A 26,346-nucleotide genomic window follows, 5' to 3' on the forward strand; every position below is an offset into this window, starting at 1 on the left:
TGGCAAACAGCCCTGAATGACCGAGCAGAGGATACCTTTCTTTTTATACTACTAGCAGGAATGATGACTCTGGGCCTTATTCTGAGTAGGGAGTAAAGTAACAAAAAGAAAAGCCAGTAACTTTGCACATCTAAATTGCAGTGTAAGAATAAAGCTGTCCAGCGTCCGGGGGCTACATGCAACAGCAGGCAGTACAGTATTTACCCTGCATGCAAGCATACAGTAATATATCCCCCCCCCCCCCCCCCCCTAGCATTGCAGCATGGTTTGTGCCAGATACAAAGTTACTTGCTCCTTGTTGCTTTGCTCCCTACTCAGAATCAGGCTAGGCTCTCATTTGGCTACAGATGCTGGGAAAGCAGCAACAGGACAGGGATGAGACTGGTTCTGGTTAGTCCAGAAATCCTTTGGAATTTAATTTATTTGTGTCCTTTTTTTTTTCTTTTAGTTTGGATCCTATTCATTTCTTTTGTTGTTAATAATAATGTTTTTTTTTTGCTTCCAGAACTCTGGGACTAAACCTAAATGGTAGATTCCAGTTTCAGCCTAACGCCCTTGTCTCTCTCCCCCTCTGTAGGAGGATGGGTGTCCTGATGTCCAAGAGACAGACCGTGGAGCAGGTGCAGAAAGTCAGCATTGCAGTTTCCGCATTTAAGGATGGGGTAAAGGACAGGCCGCCCGCCAAGAGAAAATCCGAGGGCTGCATCCGGAAGGGAAGCAAGGCGGACATCCTGGACCAGGTGCTGGAGGAAGAGAAAGATGAGGATGGTTCCAGCACTGCGTCACCTTGTCAGACGCAGCCTCGGCAGGAGAACCCCATAAACAGGGCAGCCTGGGAGAGGTTACGTGATGGGAGAGGAGTGGAACCCGATGAATTTGATAAAACTAAACGTTTCACCCCACCGGCCTTCATCAGACCGACCCGGGCTCTGAATGACGACGACCCCCCTGAGATCAGCCTGGACCAGCGAGAGGAGGTGAGGCGTACTGCTGCGCATGTTACATCACACACCTGGCGGACAGGTAGAGAGTGTCCCCAGTATGGAAACCTAGCGCAGATCTGTATTCATATAATGCGGTTACATCTGAGTAGACAACATTGTCTCCATAACTGAGACTCTTTCTCTTTTGTGTCTAGCCCATATTAATTGGGCTCAACTTTGGGTTATTATGATTCCGCTTTTAATTAATGATGTATTTGCTCTGCATACAAGGGAAGTGTTCTTGTTATATTATTATTATTATTAATAATTACAGCCATAGACATTTGTATAGGAATCCACAATTAGCAGGACAGCCGGAGTCTCCTGTATACAGGGCAACCACCACTGGGACATCCCTACTTTCAGCGTGGCTCCTTAGCTAAAGGTCCTTTCATCAAGGCCTGGAGAGAGAGAAGGTGGAGAAGTTACCCAAAGCAACCAATCAGCTTTTAGCTGTCATGTATCTAGCACATTCTATGAAATGACAGTTAGACACCTATTGGTTGCTATGGGCAACTTCTCCACTTTTTCTCCCCTCAAGGAGCCAATCTATCAAATAATATTTGTGGGTTATTCCCCAAAACACAGGTGTTTTCAGGGGATACCCATAAATATTAAGGGTCCCCCGGATATATGAAGAAGAGACTGCAGCAGATTTGAGGGGAGATGTATCAAACCTTAGTGAGAGAGATGAAGTGGATGGATATAAAGTACCAACCAATCAGCTCCTACTGTAACTGTCACTTACAGGCCGTGTTTGAAATATAGCAGGAATTGATTAGTACTTTATATCTCTCTCTTCTTTATCTCTCCAAGGATTGCTACATCTCCCCCCTCTCTGATAAGGTGAGTGTAGAGAGGAACATGAAATGTAGATACACTTGGGAGGGGGTGCATGGGCAGGTGGATGGGGCATGCAGGGCCTAGCATCCTGCTGAATGGTGCCAGCTATCTGTAAGGTAGGTGGGAGCCTCATGGGTGGTGATGAATGGGAATGAGAAGTGATATAGGTGAGTATGTTGTGGCGTTGAGCTTATGCATCAGCAGGTCATTCAGAGACTGAATTGGTGTAACTGGGTGGGGTGTTCGTATGTAGTTTAAGGGCCTGATTCAGAGCCGCTCGTAAGCGACCGCTCGTTCGTACCGATGTTTGCACAACTGCGCATGCGTACGGATCGTAATATGCATGTGCGAACCAGTCAGTGCGGCCGAAAATCGTTTGTTCGCTAAATAGCGAATGCCTGCTATTTTGAGTGACATGAGGAGGCGTATGTGGGTGGTAACAGGGGAAGGTGCTTGAAAACGGGGAGTGGAGATCCGAACGCAGGCGTGCTTAAAGGTCAAAACGGGCGTTTTATGGGTGTGCATAATTAATACAGCAGCGTCATTGACCACGTCACTGGGTTATTTTATAGTCAGAACTGCTCGCAAGATTGTGGTAGGAAAAACCAACCACAAAAATAGCGAGCAGTTCAGACGCTGGTCGACGTACTCGATTAATCTAATAAATAGCCGACATGACGTAAGATGCGAGCGGCCAGGGGTTGTAGTTTTCCAAAAAACGACCGCATATTTGGTTCGCTCGTTCAGACCTAGAGGCGTGTATTTGGCCATGCCCACTCCAGTACCCAGGCCCCAATCAGCTCTCAGTGGCCCTGTTTGTATGTATTACATGTAGCGCATGAGTACTATGTTTACAATGAAATTTAGAATTGAGCTAGGGTACGCCCTTCCCAACCCTAAAGCTGGGTACACTCTGGGCCTGATTCCGAGGATAAACGCACAGCTCCGATGTTGAAGGGCGCAGGGACCCATACTGTGCATGTGCAGAACGGGTCCTGTGATCTCTCGCTCGCAGACCTCTGAAGCCACAGGATGATTGCCATGCTGAGGCGTTTGGGCGCCGTTCCCGGAAACGGAGGTGTGCCGCCACCATTTTCCAGGAGGGATGAGGCCAGGGTCTGCGTTGGCGGACGCAGGTTGCTGGCCTCTTGGCGTGACCAGGCTGCAGGAGGCTTCAGCTCACGCAGCCCGGCCGTCGTTCATCACATCGCACCATCTGCTGTCCTGCACGCAGCCCGGCCATCGTTCATCGCGTCGCACCATCTGCTGTCCTGCACGCAGCCCGGCCGTCGTTCATCGCGTCGCACCATCTGCTGTCCTGCACGCAGCCCGGCCAACGTTCATCGCATCACACCATCTGCTGTCCTGCACGCAGCCCGGCCATCGTTCATCGCGTCGCACCATCTGCTGTCCTGCACGCAGCTGGGATGATATAGTGAACGACAAGGTGTAGTTACAGGCAACATGTGACGATACATCGCGTTGTCGAATGCTGTATCAGACAGTGTGTACGGCGCGCATAATGTACCGTTACATTACTGGCCGCATCGCTGGGTCGCACCGTCGTACGGTTTGTACCCAGCTTAAATCTGTGTGCTCGGTTTAGATTATTACCCCCCTGCAGTGTAACATGGTTTTGCCAAAGTACAAATTTGCTACTCGTCGTTCTTTACTGCTTTGCTCCTTGTCCAATATGTGGGTGCAGGGACAGGTGGGAGCACGGAGCGAGGCTAAGCTGAAGACTGGGGAGGCTGCGCTAGATGGCGCAGAGAGAGGAGAACCCACGTCGGGTGAGAGTTATTAAACCATCTGAAGAGGATAAGTGGATCTAATGCCCATAGCAACCAATTAGTTTCTATGTAGCTATCATTCATCTAGTACGTTGTATAAAATGACAGCTAGGGGCAGATTGGTTGCTATGGGCAACAACTCCACTTTTCCCCTGTAGAAGATTTGATAAATTTCCCCCAATGTGAAGGAAGTGCCCATCGCAGAGGGTAGGAAGTGGAGGCCCATGAGAGAGAGGGAAAGCATTGTTGTCATAGGCAAACGCAGGGGGGTTTCCATCTGCCTGGAAACCCCCCTCCCCAGCCCACACATTGACCACAATAGAAATAGTAATACAATGCAATGTTACTAGCGCTGGATGTTCTTCTCAGTATCACAAATTAAATAATTAGCACCACCTGTGGATCTTTTAAAATGTGTCAGCCAGTAATAAATGTATCTGTGCACCAGCTAGGAGATGTGGAAAACATGCACTGTTAGGGGTGCACTGCTATAGACCATCTATAGGGTTAATTATTAATACTATATAATAATAGACTATCCAGTACATAATGAGACCGATATGTACATATATGTCCAGGGCAGTGCTAAGTTCTTCTGCTGCTTCCCCAGACTCCCGGACTTGCTCTAATGCTCAGGAATGATGCCCACATCTAACATAAATACATTCTGCTCAGAGAGGATGGTCCTACTGCTGCATCTAATGGCTCACTGTGATCACTGGTCCTGTATATGCTGGAATTATGACACACAATACACTATGTATGACACATATAATGGGTTACTGTGATCACTGGTCCTGTATATGCTGGAAGTATGACACACAATACACTATGTATGACACATATAATGGGTTACTGTGATCACTGGTCCTGTATATGCTGGGATTATGACACACAATACACTATGTATGACACATATAATGGTTACTGTGATCGCTGGTCCTGTATATGCTGGAATTATGACACACAATATACTATGTATGACACATATAATGGGTTACTGTGATCACTGGTCCTCTATATGCTGGAATTATGACACACAATACACTATGTATGACACATATAATGGGTTACTGTGATCACTGGTCCTCTATATGCTGGAATTATGACACACAATACACTATGTATGACACATATAATGGGTTACTGTGATCACTGGTCCTGTATATGCTGGAATTATGACACACAATACACTATGTATGACACATCTAATGGCTCACTGTGATCACAGGTCCTGTATATGCTGGAATTATGACACACAATACACTATGTATGACACATAAAATGGGTTACTGTGATCACTGGTCCTGTATATGCTGGATATATGACACACAATACATTATGTATGACACATATAATGGGTTACTGTGATCACTGGTCCTGTATATGCTGGGATTATGACACACAATACACTATGTATGACACATATAATGGGTTACTGTGATCACTGGTCCTGTATATGCTGGGATTATGACACACAATACACTATGTATGACACATATAATGGTTACTGTGATCGCTGGTCCTCTATATGCTGGAATTATGACACACAATACACTATGTATGACACATATAATGGGTTACTGTGATCACTGGTCCTCTATATGCTGGAATTATGACACACAATACACTATGTATGACACATATAATGGGTTACTGTGATCACTGGTCCTGTATATGCTGGATATATGACACACAATACACTATGTATGACACATATAATGGGTTACTGTGATCACTGGTCCTGTATATGCTGGGATTATGACACACAATACACTATGTATGACACATATAATGGGTTACTGTGATCACTGGTCCTGTATATGCTGGAATTATGACACACAATACACTATGTATGACACATATAATGGGTTACTGTGATCGCTGGTCCTGTATATGCTGGAAGTATGACACACAATACACTATGTATGACACATATAATGGGTTACTGTGATCGCTGGTCCTGTATATGCTGGAAGTATGACACACAATACACTATGTATGACACATATAATGGGTTACTGTGATCGCTGGTCCTGTATATGCTGGAATTATGACACACAATACACTATGTATGACACATATAATGGGTTACTGTGATCGCTGGTCCTGTATATGCTGGAATTATGACACACAATACACTATGTATGACACATATAATGGGTTACTGTGATCGCTAGTCCTGTATATGCTGGAATTATGACACACAATACACTATGTATGACACATATAATGGGTTACTGTGATCACAGGTCCTGTATATGCTGGAATTATGACACACAATACACTATGTATGACACATATAATGGGTTACTGTGATCACTGGTCCTGTATATGCTGGATATATGACACACAATACACTATGTATGACACATATAATGGGTTACTGTGATCACTGGTCCTGTATATGCTGGGATTATGACACACAATACACTATGTATGACACATATAATGGGTTACTGTGATCACTGGTCCTGTATATGCTGGAATTATGACACACAATACACTATATATGACGCATATAATGGGTTACTGTGATCACTGGTCCTGTATATGCTGGGATTATGACACACAATACACTATGTATGACACATATAATGGGTTACTGTGATCACTGGTCCTGTATATGCTGGGATTATGACACACAATACACTATGTATGACACATATAATGGTTACTGTGATCGCTGGTCCTGTATATGCTGGAATTATGACACACAATACACTATGTATGACACATATAATGGGTTACTGTGATCACTGGTCCTCTATATGCTGGAATTATGACACACAATACACTATGTATGACACATATAATGGGTTACTGTGATCACTGGTCCTCTATATGCTGGAATTATGACACACAATACACTATGTATGACACATATAATGGGTTACTGTGATCACTGGTCCTGTATATGCTGGAATTATTACACACAATACACTATGTATGACACATATAATGGGTTACTGTGATCACTGGTCCTGTATATGCTGGAATTATGACACACAATACACTATGTATGACACATCTAATGGCTCACTGTGATCACAGGTCCTGTATATGCTGGAATTATGACACACAATACACTATGTATGACACATAAAATGGGTTACTGTGATCACTGGTCCTGTATATGCTGGATATATGACACACAATACATTATGTATGACACATATAATGGGTTACTGTGATCACTGGTCCTGTATATGCTGGGATTATGACACACAATACACTATGTATGACACATATAATGGGTTACTGTGATCACTGGTCCTGTATATGCTGGGATTATGACACACAATACACTATGTATGACACATATAATGGTTACTGTGATCGCTGGTCCTCTATATGCTGGAATTATGACACACAATACACTATGTATGACACATATAATGGGTTACTGTGATCACTGGTCCTCTATATGCTGGAATTATGACACACAATACACTATGTATGACACATATAATGGGTTACTGTGATCACTGGTCCTGTATATGCTGGATATATGACACACAATACACTATGTATGACACATATAATGGGTTACTGTGATCACTGGTCCTGTATATGCTGGGATTATGACACACAATACACTATGTATGACACATATAATGGGTTACTGTGATCACTGGTCCTGTATATGCTGGAATTATGACACACAATACACTATGTATGACACATATAATGGGTTGCTGTGATCACTGGTCCTCTATATGCTGGAATTATGACACACAATACACTATGTATGACACATATAATGGGTTACTGTGATCACTGGTCCTGTATATGCTGGAATTATGACACACAATACACTATGTATGACACATATAATGGCTCACTGTGATCACTGTTCCTGTATATGCTGGAATTATGACACACAATACACTATGTATGACACATATAATGGGTTACTGTGATCACTGGTCCTGTATATGCTGGAATTATGACACACAATACACTATGTATGACACATATAATGGGTTACTGTGATCGCTGGTCCTGTATATGCTGGAATTATGACACACAATACACTATGTATGACACATATAATGGGTTACTGTGATCACTGGTCCTGTATATGCTGGAATTATGACACACAATACACTATGTATGACACATATAATGGGTTACTGTGATCACTGGTCCTGTATATGCTGGAATTATGACACACAATACACTATGTATGACACATATAATAGGTTACTGTGATCACTGGTCATGTATATGCTGGAATTATGACACACAATACACTATGTATGACACATATAATGGGTTACTGTGATCACTGGTCCTGTATATGCTGGAATTATGACACACAATACACTATGTATGACACATATAATGGGTTACTGTGATCACTGCTCCTGTATATGATGGAATTATGACACACAATACACTATGTATGACACATATAATGGGTTACTGTGATCACTGGTCCTGTATATGCTGGAATTATGACACACAATACACTATGTATGACACATATAATGAGTTACTGTGATCACTGGTCCTGTATATGCTGGAATTATGACACACAATACACTATGTATGACACATATAATGGGTTACTGTGATCGCTGGTCCTGTATATGCTGGAATTATGACACACAATACACTATGTATGACACATATAATAGGTTACTGTGATCACTGGTCCTGTATATGATGGAATTATGACACACAATACACTATGTATGACACATATAATGGGTTACTGTGATCACTGGTCCTGTATATGCTGGAATTATGACACAATACACTATGTATGACACATAATGGGTTACTGTGATCACTGGTCCTGTATATGCTGGAATTATGACACACAATACACTACGTATGACACATATAATGGGTTACTGTGATCACTGGTCCTGTATATGCTGGAATTATGACACACAATACACTATGTATGACACATATAATGGGTTACTGTGATCACTGCTGTATATGCTGGAATTATGACACACAATACACTATGTATGACACATATAATGGGTTACTGTGATTGCTGGTCCTGTATATGCTGGAATTATGACACAGAATACACTATGTATGACACATATAATGGGTTACTGTGATCACTGGTCCTATATATGCTGGAATTATGACACACAATACACTATGTATGACACATATAATGAGTTACTGTGATCACTGGTCCTGTATATGCTGGAATTATGACACACAATACACTATGTATGACACATATAATGGGTTACTGTGATCACTGGTCCTGTATATGCTGGAAGTATGACACACAATACACTATGTATGACACATATAATGGGTTACTGTGATCACTGGTCCTGTATATGCTGGAATTATGACACAATACACTATGTATGACACATATAATGGGTTACTGTGATCGCTGGTCCTGTATATGCTGGAATTATGACACACAATACACTATGTATGACACATATAATGGGTTACTGTGATCGCTGGTCCTGTATATGCTGGAATTATGACACACAATACACTATGTATGACACATATAATGGGTTACTGTGATCACAGGTCCTGTATATGCTGGAATTATGACACACAATACACTATGTATGACACATATAATGGGTTACTGTGATCACTGGTCCTGTATATGCTGGATATATGACACACAATACACTATGTATGACACATATAATGGGTTACTGTGATCACTGGTCCTGTATATGCTGGGATTATGACACACAATACACTATGTATGACACATATAATGGGTTACTGTGATCACTGGTCCTGTATATGCTGGAATTATGACACACAATACACTATATATGACGCATATAATGGGTTACTGTGATCACTGGTCCTGTATATGCTGGGATTATGACACACAATACACTATGTATGACACATATAATGGGTTACTGTGATCGCTGGTCCTGTATATGCTGGGATTATGACACACAATACACTATGTATGACACATATAATGGTTACTGTGATCGCTGGTCCTGTATATGCTGGAATTATGACACACAATACACTATGTATGACACATATAATGGGTTACTGTGATCACTGGTCCTCTATATGCTGGAATTATGACACACAATACACTATGTATGACACATATAATGGGTTACTGTGATCACTGGTCCTCTATATGCTGGAATTATGACACACAATACACTATGTATGACACATATAATGGGTTACTGTGATCACTGGTCCTGTATATGCTGGAATTATGACACACAATACACTATGTATGACACATATAATGGGTTACTGTGATCACTGGTCCTGTATATGCTGGAATTATGACACACAATACACTATGTATGACACATCTAATGGCTCACTGTGATCACAGGTCCTGTATATGCTGGAATTATGACACACAATACACTATGTATGACACATAAAATGGGTTACTGTGATCACTGGTCCTGTATATGCTGGATATATGACACACAATACATTATGTATGACACATATAATGGGTTACTGTGATCACTGGTCCTGTATATGCTGGGATTATGACACACAATACACTATGTATGACACATATAATGGGTTACTGTGATCACTGGTCCTGTATATGCTGGGATTATGACACACAATACACTATGTATGACACATATAATGGTTACTGTGATCGCTGGTCCTCTATATGCTGGAATTATGACACACAATACACTATGTATGACACATATAATGGGTTACTGTGATCACTGGTCCTCTATATGCTGGAATTATGACACACAATACACTATGTATGACACATATAATGGGTTACTGTGATCACTGGTCCTGTATATGCTGGATATATGACACACAATACACTATGTATGACACATATAATGGGTTACTGTGATCACTGGTCCTGTATATGCTGGGATTATGACACACAATACACTATGTATGACACATATAATGGGTTACTGTGATCACTGGTCCTGTATATGCTGGAATTATGACACACAATACACTATGTATGACACATATAATGGGTTGCTGTGATCACTGGTCCTCTATATGCTGGAATTATGACACACAATACACTATGTATGACACATATAATGGGTTACTGTGATCACTGGTCCTGTATATGCTGGAATTATGACACACAATACACTATGTATGACACATATAATGGCTCACTGTGATCACTGTTCCTGTATATGCTGGAATTATGACACACAATACACTATGTATGACACATATAATGGGTTACTGTGATCACTGGTCCTGTATATGCTGGAATTATGACACACAATACACTATGTATGACACATATAATGGGTTACTGTGATCGCTGGTCCTGTATATGCTGGAATTATGACACACAATACACTATGTATGACACATATAATGGGTTACTGTGATCACTGGTCCTGTATATGCTGGAATTATGACACACAATACACTATGTATGACACATATAATGGGTTACTGTGATCACTGGTCCTGTATATGCTGGAATTATGACACACAATACACTATGTATGACACATATAATAGGTTACTGTGATCACTGGTCCTGTATATGCTGGAATTATGACACACAATACACTATGTATGACACATATAATGGGTTACTGTGATCACTGGTCCTGTATATGCTGGAATTATGACACACAATACACTATGTATGACACATATAATGGGTTACTGTGATCACTGCTCCTGTATATGATGGAATTATGACACACAATACACTATGTATGACACATATAATGGGTTACTGTGATCACTGGTCCTGTATATGCTGGAATTATGACACACAATACACTATGTATGACACATATAATGAGTTACTGTGATCACTGGTCCTGTATATGCTGGAATTATGACACACAATACACTATGTATGACACATATAATGGGTTACTGTGATCGCTGGTCCTGTATATGCTGGAATTATGACACACAATACACTATGTATGACACATATAATAGGTTACTGTGATCACTGGTCCTGTATATGATGGAATTATGACACACAATACACTATGTATGACACATATAATGGGTTACTGTGATCACTGGTCCTGTATATGCTGGAATTATGACACAATACACTATGTATGACACATAATGGGTTACTGTGATCACTGGTCCTGTATATGCTGGAATTATGACACACAATACACTACGTATGACACATATAATGGGTTACTGTGATCACTGGTCCTGTATATGCTGGAATTATGACACACAATACACTATGTATGACACATATAATGGGTTACTGTGATCACTGCTGTATATGCTGGAATTATGACACACAATACACTATGTATGACACATATAATGGGTTACTGTGATTGCTGGTCCTGTATATGCTGGAATTATGACACAGAATACACTATGTATGACACATATAATGGGTTACTGTGATCACTGGTCCTATATATGCTGGAATTATGACACACAATACACTATGTATGACACATATAATGAGTTACTGTGATCACTGGTCCTGTATATGCTGGAATTATGACACACAATACACTATGTATGACACATATAATGGGTTACTGTGATCGCTGGTCCTGTATATGCTGGAATTCTGACACACAATACACTATGTATGACACATATAATGGCTCACTGTGATCACTGTTCCTGTATATGCTGGAATTATGACACACAATACACTATGTATGACACATATAATGGTTACTGTGATCACTGGTCCTGTATATGCTGGAATTATGACACACAATACACTATGTATGACACATATAATGGGTTACTGTGATCACTGGTCCTGTATATGCTGGAATTATGACACACAATACACTATGTATGACACATATAATGGGTTACTGTGATCACTGGTCCTGTATATGCTGGAATTATGACACACAATACACTATGTATGACACATATAATGGGTTACTGTGATCACTGGTCCTGTATATGCTGGAATTATGACACACAATACACTATGTTTGACACATATAATGGTTACTGTGATCACTGGTCCTGTATATGCTGGAATTATGACACACAATACACTATGTATGACACATATAATGGGTTACTGTGATCACTGGTCCTGTATATGCTGGAATTATGACACACAATACACTATGTATGACACATATAATGGCTCACTGTGATCACTGGTCCTGTATATGCTGGAATTATGACACACAATACACTATGTATGACACATATAATGGGTTACTGTGATCACTGGTCCTGTATATGCTGGAATTATGACACACAATACACTATGTAAGACACATATAATGGCTCACTGTGATCACTGGTCCTGTATATGCTGGAATTATGACACACAATACACTATGTATGACACATATAATGGGTTACTGTGATCACTGGTCCTGTATATGCTGGAATTATGACACACAATACACTATGTATGACACATATAATGGGTTACTGTGATCACTGGTCCTGTATATGCTGGAATTATGACACACAATACACTATGTATGACACATATAATGGGTTACTGTGATCACTGGTCCTGTATATGCTGGAATTATGACACACAATACACTATGTATGACACATATAATGGTTACTGTGATCACTGGTCCTGTATATGCTGGGATTATGACACACAATACACTATGTATGACACATATAATGGGTTACTGTGATCACTGGTCCTGTATATGCTGGAATTATGACACACAATACACTATGTATGACACATATAATGGGTTGCTGTGATCACTGGTCCTCTATATGCTGGAATTATGACACACAATACACTATGTATGACACATATAATGGGTTACTGTGATCACTGGTCCTGTATATGCTGGAATTATGACACACAATACACTATGTATGACACATATAATGGCTCACTGTGATCACTGTTCCTGTATATGCTGGAATTATGACACACAATACACTATGTATGACACATATAATGGGTTACTGTGATCACTGGTCCTGTATATGCTGGAATTATGACACACAATACACTATGTATGACACATATAATGGGTTACTGTGATCGCTGGTCCTGTATATGCTGGAATTATGACACACAATACACTATGTATGACACATATAATGGGTTACTGTGATCACTGGTCCTGTATATGCTGGAATTATGACACACAATACACTATGTATGACACATATAATGGGTTACTGTGATCACTGGTCCTGTATATGCTGGAATTATGACACACAATACACTATGTATGACACATATAATAGGTTACTGTGATCACTGGTCCTGTATATGCTGGAATTATGACACACAATACACTATGTATGACACATATAATGGGTTACTGTGATCACTGGTCCTGTATATGCTGGAATTATGACACACAATACACTATGTATGACACATATAATGGGTTACTGTGATCACTGCTCCTGTATATGATGGAATTATGACACACAATACACTATGTATGACACATATAATGGGTTACTGTGATCACTGGTCCTGTATATGCTGGAATTATGACACACAATACACTATGTATGACACATATAATGAGTTACTGTGATCACTGGTCCTGTATATGCTGGAATTATGACACACAATACACTATGTATGACACATATAATGGGTTACTGTGATCGCTGGTCCTGTATATGCTGGAATTATGACACACAATACACTATGTATGACACATATAATAGGTTACTGTGATCACTGGTCCTGTATATGATGGAATTATGACACACAATACACTATGTATGACACATATAATGGGTTACTGTGATCACTGGTCCTGTATATGCTGGAATTATGACACAATACACTATGTATGACACATAATGGGTTACTGTGATCACTGGTCCTGTATATGCTGGAATTATGACACACAATACACTACGTATGACACATATAATGGGTTACTGTGATCACTGGTCCTGTATATGCTGGAATTATGACACACAATACACTATGTATGACACATATAATGGGTTACTGTGATCACTGCTGTATATGCTGGAATTATGACACACAATACACTATGTATGACACATATAATGGGTTACTGTGATTGCTGGTCCTGTATATGCTGGAATTATGACACAGAATACACTATGTATGACACATATAATGGGTTACTGTGATCACTGGTCCTATATATGCTGGAATTATGACACACAATACACTATGTATGACACATATAATGAGTTACTGTGATCACTGGTCCTGTATATGCTGGAATTATGACACACAATACACTATGTATGACACATATAATGGGTTACTGTGATCGCTGGTCCTGTATATGCTGGAATTCTGACACACAATACACTATGTATGACACATATAATGGCTCACTGTGATCACTGTTCCTGTATATGCTGGAATTATGACACACAATACACTATGTATGACACATATAATGGTTACTGTGATCACTGGTCCTGTATATGCTGGAATTATGACACACAATACACTATGTATGACACATATAATGGGTTACTGTGATCACTGGTCCTGTATATGCTGGAATTATGACACACAATACACTATGTATGACACATATAATGGGTTACTGTGATCACTGGTCCTGTATATGCTGGAATTATGACACACAATACACTATGTATGACACATATAATGGGTTACTGTGATCACTGGTCCTGTATATGCTGGAATTATGACACACAATACACTATGTTTGACACATATAATGGTTACTGTGATCACTGGTCCTGTATATGCTGGAATTATGACACACAATACACTATGTATGACACATATAATGGGTTACTGTGATCACTGGTCCTGTATATGCTGGAATTATGACACACAATACACTATGTATGACACATATAATGGCTCACTGTGATCACTGGTCCTGTATATGCTGGAATTATGACACACAATACACTATGTATGACACATATAATGGGTTACTGTGATCACTGGTCCTGTATATGCTGGAATTATGACACACAATACACTATGTAAGACACATATAATGGCTCACTGTGATCACTGGTCCTGTATATGCTGGAATTATGACACACAATACACTATGTATGACACATATAATGGGTTACTGTGATCACTGGTCCTGTATATGCTGGAATTATGACACACAATACACTATGTATGACACATATAATGGGTTACTGTGATCACTGGTCCTGTATATGCTGGAATTATGACACACAATACACTATGTATGACACATATAATGGGTTACTGTGATCACTGGTCCTGTATATGCTGGAATTATGACACACAATACACTATGTATGACACATATAATGGTTACTGTGATCACTGGTCCTGTATATGCTGGAATTATGACACACAATACACTATGTATGACACATATAATGGTTACTGTGATCACTGGTCCTGTATATGCTGGAATTATGACACACAATACACTATGTATGACACATATAAGGGGTTACTGTGATCGCTGGTCCTGTATATGCTGGAATTATGACACACAATACACTTTGTATGACACATATAATGGGTTACTGTGATCGCTGGTCCTGTATATGCTGGAATTATGACACACAATACACTATGTATGACACATATACTGGGTTACTGTGATCGCTGGTCGTGTATATGCTGGAATTATGACACACAATACACTATGTATGACACATATAATGGGTTACTGTGATCACTGCTCCTGTATATGATGGAATTATGACACACAATACACTATGTATGACACATATAATGGGTTACTGTGATCACTGGTCCTGTATATGCTGGAATTATGACACACAATACACTATGTATGACACATATAATGAGTTACTGTGATCACTGGTCCTGTATATGCTGGAATTATGACACACAATACACTATGTATGACACATATAATGGCTCACTGTGATCACTGTTCCTGTATATGCTGGAATTATGACACACAATACACTATGTATGACACATATAATGGGTTACTGTGATCACTGGTCCTGTATATGCTGGAATTATGACACACAATACACTATGTATGACACATATAATGGTTACTGTGATCACTGGTCCTGTATATGCTGGAATTATGACACACAATACACTATGTATGACACATATAATGGGTTACTGTGATCACTGGTCCTGTATATGCTGGAATTATGACACACAATACACTATGTATGACACATATAATGGGTTACTGTGATCACTGGTCCTGTATATGCTGGAATTATGACACACAATACACTATGTATGACACATATAATGGGTTACTGTGATCACTGGTCCTGTATATGCTGGAATTATGACACACAATACACTATGTATGACACATATAATGGCTCACTGTGATCACTGGTCCTGTATATGCTGGAATTATGACACACAATACACTATGTATGACACATATAATGGGTTACTGTGATCACTGGTCCTGTATATGCTGGAATTATGACACACAATACACTATGTAAGACACATATAATGGCTCACTGTGATCACTGGTCCTGTATATGCTGGAATTATGACACACAATACACTATGTATGACACATATAATGGGTTACTGTGATCACTGGTCCTGTATATGCTGGAATTATGACACACAATACACTATGTATGACACATATAATGGGTTACTGTGATCACTGCTGTATATGCTGGAATTATGACACACAATACACTATGTATGACACATATAATGGGTTACTGTGATTGCTGGTCCTGTATATGCTGGAATTATGACACAGAATACACTATGTATGACACATATAATGGGTTACTGTGATCACTGGTCCTGTATATGCTGGAATTATGACACAATACACTATGTATGACACATAATGGGTTACTTTGATCACTGGTCCTGTATATGCTGGAATTTTGACACACAATACACTACGTATGACACATATAATGGGTTACTGTGATCGCTGGTCCTGTATTTGCTGGAATTATGACACACAATACACTATGTATGACACATATAATGGTTACTGTGATCACTGGTCCTGTATATGCTGGAATTATGACACACAATACACTATGTATGACACATATAATGGGTTACTGTGATCACTGGTCCTGTATATGCTGGAATTATGACACACAATACACTATGTATGACACATATAATGGGTTACTGTGATCACTGGTCGTGTATATGCTGGAATTATGACACACAATACACTATGTATGACACATATAATGGCTTACTGTGATCACTGGTCCTGTATATGCTGGAATTATGACACACAATACACTATGTATGACACATATAATGGGTTACTGTGATCACTGATCCTGTATATGCTGGAATTATGACACACAATACACTATGTATGACACATATAATGGGTTACTGTGATCACTGGTCCTGTATATGTTGGAATTATGACACACAATACACTATGTATGACACATATAATGGGTTACTGTGATCACTGGTCCTGTATATGCTGGAATTATGACACAATACACTATGTATGACACATAATGGGTTACTGTGATCACTGGTCCTGTATATGCTGGAATTATGACACACAATACACTACGTATGACACATATAATGGGTTACTGTGATCACTGGTCCTGTATATGCTGGAATTATGACACACAATACACTATGTATGACACATATAATGGGTTACTGTGATCACTGCTGTATATGCTGGAATTATGACACACAATACACTATGTATGACACATATAATGGGTTACTGTGATTGCTGGTCCTGTATATGCTGGAATTATGACACAGAATACACTATGTATGACACATATAATGGGTTACTGTGATCACTGGTCCTATATATGCTGGAATTATGACACACAATACACTATGTATGACACATATAATGAGTTACTGTGATCACTGGTCCTGTATATGCTGGAATTATGACACACAATACACTATGTATGACACATATAATGGGTTACTGTGATCGCTGGTCCTGTATATGCTGGAATTCTGACACACAATACACTATGTATGACACATATAATGGCTCACTGTGATCACTGTTCCTGTATATGCTGGAATTATGACACACAATACACTATGTATGACACATATAATGGTTACTGTGATCACTGGTCCTGTATATGCTGGAATTATGACACACAATACACTATGTATGACACATATAATGGGTTACTGTGATCACTGGTCCTGTATATGCTGGAATTATGACACACAATACACTATGTATGACACATATAATGGGTTACTGTGATCACTGGTCCTGTATATGCTGGAATTATGACACACAATACACTATGTATGACACATATAATGGGTTACTGTGATCACTGGTCCTGTATATGCTGGAATTATGACACACAATACACTATGTATGACACATATAATGGTTACTGTGATCACTGGTCCTGTATATGCTGGAATTATGACACACAATACACTATGTATGACACATATAATGGGTTACTGTGATCACTGGTCCTGTATATGCTGGAATTATGACACACAATACACTATGTATGACACATATAATGGCTCACTGTGATCACTGGTCCTGTATATGCTGGAATTATGACACACAATACACTATGTATGACACATATAATGGGTTACTGTGATCACTGGTCCTGTATATGCTGGAATTATGACACACAATACACTATGTAAGACACATATAATGGCTCACTGTGATCACTGGTCCTGTATATGCTGGAATTATGACACACAATACACTATGTATGACACATATAATGGGTTACTGTGATCACTGGTCCTGTATATGCTGGAATTATGACACACAATACACTATGTATGACACATATAATGGGTTACTGTGATCACTGGTCCTGTATATGCTGGAATTATGACACACAATACACTATGTATGACACATATAATGGGTTACTGTGATCACTGGTCCTGTATATGCTGGAATTATGACACACAATACACTATGTATGACACATATAATGGTTACTGTGATCACTGGTCCTGTATATGCTGGAATTATGACACACAATACACTATGTATGACACATATAATGGTTACTGTGATCACTGGTCCTGTATATGCTGGAATTATGACACACAATACACTATGTATGACACATATAAGGGGTTACTGTGATCGCTGGTCCTGTATATGCTGGAATTATGACACACAATACACTTTGTATGACACATATAATGGGTTACTGTGATCGCTGGTCCTGTATATGCTGGAATTATGACACACAATACACTATGTATGACACATATACTGGGTTACTGTGATCGCTGGTCGTGTATATGCTGGAATTATGACACACAATACACTATGTATGACACATATAATGGGTTACTGTGATCACTGCTCCTGTATATGATGGAATTATGACACACAATACACTATGTATGACACATATAATGGGTTACTGTGATCACTGGTCCTGTATATGCTGGAATTATGACACACAATACACTATGTATGACACATATAATGAGTTACTGTGATCACTGGTCCTGTATATGCTGGAATTATGACACACAATACACTATGTATGACACATATAATGGCTCACTGTGATCACTGTTCCTGTATATGCTGGAATTATGACACACAATACACTATGTATGACACATATAATGGGTTACTGTGATCACTGGTCCTGTATATGCTGGAATTATGACACACAATACACTATGTATGACACATATAATGGTTACTGTGATCACTGGTCCTGTATATGCTGGAATTATGACACACAATACACTATGTATGACACATATAATGGGTTACTGTGATCACTGGTCCTGTATATGCTGGAATTATGACACACAATACACTATGTATGACACATATAATGGGTTACTGTGATCACTGGTCCTGTATATGCTGGAATTATGACACACAATACACTATGTATGACACATATAATGGGTTACTGTGATCACTGGTCCTGTATATGCTGGAATTATGACACACAATACACTATGTATGACACATATAATGGCTCACTGTGATCACTGGTCCTGTATATGCTGGAATTATGACACACAATACACTATGTATGACACATATAATGGGTTACTGTGATCACTGGTCCTGTATATGCTGGAATTATGACACACAATACACTATGTAAGACACATATAATGGCTCACTGTGATCACTGGTCCTGTATATGCTGGAATTATGACACACAATACACTATGTATGACACATATAATGGGTTACTGTGATCACTGGTCCTGTATATGCTGGAATTATGACACACAATACACTATGTATGACACATATAATGGGTTACTGTGATCACTGCTGTATATGCTGGAATTATGACACACAATACACTATGTATGACACATATAATGGGTTACTGTGATTGCTGGTCCTGTATATGCTGGAATTATGACACAGAATACACTATGTATGACACATATAATGGGTTACTGTGATCACTGGTCCTGTATATGCTGGAATTATGACACAATACACTATGTATGACACATAATGGGTTACTTTGATCACTGGTCCTGTATATGCTGGAATTTTGACACACAATACACTACGTATGACACATATAATGGGTTACTGTGATCGCTGGTCCTGTATTTGCTGGAATTATGACACACAATACACTATGTATGACACATATAATGGTTACTGTGATCACTGGTCCTGTATATGCTGGAATTATGACACACAATACACTATGTATGACACATATAATGGGTTACTGTGATCACTGGTCCTGTATATGCTGGAATTATGACACACAATACACTATGTATGACACATATAATGGGTTACTGTGATCACTGGTCGTGTATATGCTGGAATTATGACACACAATACACTATGTATGACACATATAATGGCTTACTGTGATCACTGGTCCTGTATATGCTGGAATTATGACACACAATACACTATGTATGACACATATAATGGGTTACTGTGATCACTGATCCTGTATATGCTGGAATTATGACACACAATACACTATGTATGACACATATAATGGGTTACTGTGATCACTGGTCCTGTATATGTTGGAATTATGACACACAATACACTATGTATGACACATATAATGGGTTACTGTGATCACTGGTCCTGTATATGATGGAATTATGACACACAATACACAATGTATGACACATATAATGGGTTACTGTGATCACTGGTCCTGTATATGCTGGAATTATGACACACAATACACTATGTATGACACATATAATGGGTTACTGTGATCACTGGTCCTGTATATGCTGGAATTATAATACACAATACACTATGTATGACACATATAATGGGTTACTGTGATCACTGGTCCTGTATATGCTGGAATTATGACACACACAATACACTATGTATGACACATATAATGGTTACTGTGATCGCTGGTCCTGTATATGCTGGAATTATGACACACAATACACTATGTATGACACATATAATGGCTTACTGTGATTGCTGGTCCTATATATGCTGGAATTATGACACACAATACACTATGTATGACACATATAATGGGTTACTGTGATCACTGATCCTGTATTGAATGGAATTATGACACACAATACACTATGTATGACACATATAATGGGTTACTGTGATCACTGGTCCTGTATATGCTGGAATTATGACACAATACACTATGTATGACACATATAATGGGTTACTGTGATCACTGGTCCTGTATATGCTGGAATTATAATACACAATACACTATGTATGACACATATAATGGGTTACTGTGATCACTGGTCCTGTATATGCTGGAATTATGACACACACAATACACTATGTATGACACATATAATGGTTACTGTGATCGCTGGTCCTGTATATGCTGGAATTATGACACACAATACACTATGTATGACACATATAATGGGTTACTGTGATCGCTGGTCCTGTATATGCTGGAATTATGACACACAATACACTATGTATGACATATATAATGGGTTACTGTGATCACTGGTCCTGTATACGCTGGAATTATGACACACAATACACTATGTATGACACATATAATGGGTTACTGTGATCACTGGTCGTGTATATGCTGGAATTATGACACACAATACACTATGTATGACACATATAATGGCTTACTGTGATCACTGGTCCTGTATATGCTGGAATTATGACACACAATACACTATGTATGACACATATAATGGGTTACTGTGATCACTGGTCCTGTATATGATGGAATTATGACACACAATACACTATGTATGACACATATAATGGGTTACTGTGATCACTGATCCTGTATATGCTGGAATTATGACATACAATACACTATGTATGACACATATAATGGGTTACTGTGATCACTGGTCCTGTATATGCTGGAATTATGACACACAATACACTATGTATGACACATATAATGGGTTACTGTGATCACTGGTCCTGTATATGATGGAATTATGACACACAATACACTATGTATGACACATATAATGGGTTACTGTGATCACTGGTCCTGTATAAGATGGAATTATGACACACAATACACTATGTATGACACATATAATGGGTTACTGTGATCACTGGTCCTGTATATGATGGAATTATGACACACAATACACTATGTATGACACATATAATGGGTTACTGTGATCACTGGTCCTGTATATGCTGGAATTATAATGCACAATACACTATGTATGACACATATAATGGGTTACTGTGATCACTGGTCCTGTATATGCTGGAATTATGACACACACAATACACTATGTATGACACATATAATGGTTACTGTGATCGCTGGTCCTGTATATGCTGGAATTATGACACACAATACACTATGTATGACACATATAATGGGTTACTGTGATCGCTAGTCCTGTATATGCTGGAATTATGACACACAATACACTATGTACGACACATATAATGGGTTACTGTGATCACTGGTCCTGTATATGCTGGATATATGACACACAATACACTATGTATGACACATATAATGGGTTACTGTGATCGCTAGTCCTGTATATGCTGGAATTATGATACACAATACACTATGTATGACACATATAATGGCTTACTGTGATCGCTGGTCCTGTATATGCTGGAATTATGACACACAATACACTATGTATGACACATATAATGGGTTACTGTGATCACTGGTCCTGTATATGCTGGAATTATGACACACAATACACTATGTATGACACATATAATGGGTTACTGTGATCGCTAGTCCTGTATATGATGGAATTATGGCACACAATACACTATGTATGACACATATAATGGGTTACTGTGATCACTGGTCCTGTATATGCTGGAAGTATGACACACAATACACTATGTATGACACATATAATGGGTTACTGTGATCACTAATCCTGTATATGCTGGGATTATGACACATAATACACTATGTATGACACATATAATGGGTTACTGTGATCGCTGGTCCTGTATATGCTGGAATTATGACACACAATACACTATGTATGACACATATAATGGGTTACTGTGATCGCTAGTCCTGTATATGCTGGAATTATGATACATAATACACTATGTATGACACATATAATGGGTTACTGTGATCGCTAATCCTGTATATGCTGTGATTATGACACAATACACTATGTATGACACATATAATGGGTTACTGTGATCGCTGGTCCTGTATATGCTGGAATTATGACACACAATACACTATGTATGACACATATAATGGGTTACTGTGATCGCTGGTCCTGTATATGCTGGAATTATGACACACAATACACTATGTATGACACATATAATGGGTTACTGTGATCGCTGGTCCTGTATATGCTGGAATTATGACACACAATACACTATGTATGACACATATAATGGGTTACTGTGATCGCTGGTCCTGTATATGCTGGAATTATGACACACAATACACTATGTATGACACATATAATGGGTTACTGTGATCGCTGGTCCTGTATATGCTGGAATTATGACACACAATACACTATGTATGACACATATAATGGGTTACTGTGATCACTGGTCCTGTATATGATGGAATTATGACACACAATACACTATGTATGACACATATAATGGGTTACTGTGATCGCTGGTCCTGTATATGCTGGAATTATGACACACAATACACTATGTATGACACATATAATGGGTTACTGTGATCGCTGGTCCTGTATATGCTGGAATTATGACACACAATACACTATGTATGACACATATAATGGGTTAATGTGATCGCTGGTCCTGTATATGCTGGAATTATGACACACAATACACTATGTATGACACATATAATGGGTTACTGTGATCACTGGTCCTGTATATGCTGGTTTTATGACACACAATACACTATGTATGACATATAATGGGTTACTGTGATCACTGGTCCTGTATATGCTGGAATTATGACACACAATACACTATGTATGACACATATAATGGGTTACTGTGATCACTGGTCCTGTATATGCTGGAATTATGATACACAATACACTATGTAAGACACATATAATGGGTTACTGTGATCGCTGGTCCTGTATATGCTGGGATTATGACACACAATACACTATGTATGACACATATAATGGGTTACTGTGATCACTGGTCCTGTATATGCTGGAAGTATAACACACAATACACTATGTATGACACATATAATGGGTTACTGTGATCACTGGTCCTGTATATGCTGGAATTATGACACACAATACACTATGTATGACACATATAATGGGTTACTGTGATCGCTAGTCCTGTATATGATGGAATTATGACACACAATACACTATGTATGACACATATAATGGGTTACTGTGATCGCTGGTCCTGTATATGCTGGAAGTATGACACACAATACACTATGTATGACACATATAATGGGTTACTGTGATCGCTGGTCCTGTATATGCTGGAAGTATGACACACAATACACTATGTATGACACATATAATGGGTTACTGTGATCGCTGGTCCTGTATATCCTGGAATTATGACACACAATACACTATGTATGACACATATAATGGGTTACTGTGATCGCTAGTCCTGTATATGATGGAATTATGACACACAATACACTATGTATGACACATATAATGGGTTACTGTTATCACTGGTCCTGTATATGCTGGAAGTATGACACACAATACACTAAGTATGACACATATAATGGGTTATTGTGATCACTGGTCCTGTATATGCTGGAATTATGACACACAATACACTATGTATGACACATATAATGGGTTACTGTGATCACTGGTCCTGTATATGCTGGAAGTATGACACACAATACACTATGTATGACACATATAATGGGTTTGCTGTGATCACTGGTCCTGTATATGCTGGAAGTATGACACACAATACACTATGTATGACACATATAATGGGTTACTGTGATCACTGGTCCTGTATATGCTGGAATTATGACACACAATACACTATGTATGACACATAATGGGTTACTGTGATCGCTGGTCCTGTATATGCTGGAATTATGACACACAATACACTATGTATGACACATATAATGGGTTACTGTGATCGCTTGTCCTGTATATGCTGGAATTATGACACACAATACACTATGTATGACACATATAATGGGTTACTGTGATCACTGGTCCTGTATATGCTGGAATTAGGACACACAATACACTATTTATGACACATATAATGGGTTAATGTGATCACTAATCCTGTATATGCTGGGATTATGACACACAATACACTATGTATGACACATATAATGGGTTACTGTGATCGCTGGTCCTGTATATGCTGGAATTATGACACACAATACACTATGTATGACACATAATGGGTTACTGTGATCGCTGGTCCTGTATATGCTGGAATTATGACACACAATAC

At 39.0% G+C, this 26,346-nt stretch overlaps 1 protein-coding gene across 1 annotated transcript in view; it reads left to right on the top strand.

Moving 5' to 3' along the window:
* Positions 1-26,346, top strand: part of PHF24 (PHD finger protein 24) — a 303,298-nt gene that overhangs the window by 90,867 nt on the left and 186,085 nt on the right. The window contains exon 2 of the mRNA XM_088458415.1: positions 578-977. Coding sequence (XP_088314541.1) covers positions 582-977 — 396 coding nt within the window. The 5' untranslated portion in view covers positions 578-581. The remainder of the gene's footprint in view (positions 1-577; positions 978-26,346) is intronic.

The sequence above is a fragment of the Taudactylus pleione genome, unplaced genomic scaffold (genome assembly GCF_031769625.1).
Source record: "Taudactylus pleione unplaced genomic scaffold, aTauple2 ptg000830l, whole genome shotgun sequence".
In the NCBI taxonomy this organism is placed as follows: domain Eukaryota; kingdom Metazoa; phylum Chordata; class Amphibia; order Anura; family Myobatrachidae; genus Taudactylus; species Taudactylus pleione.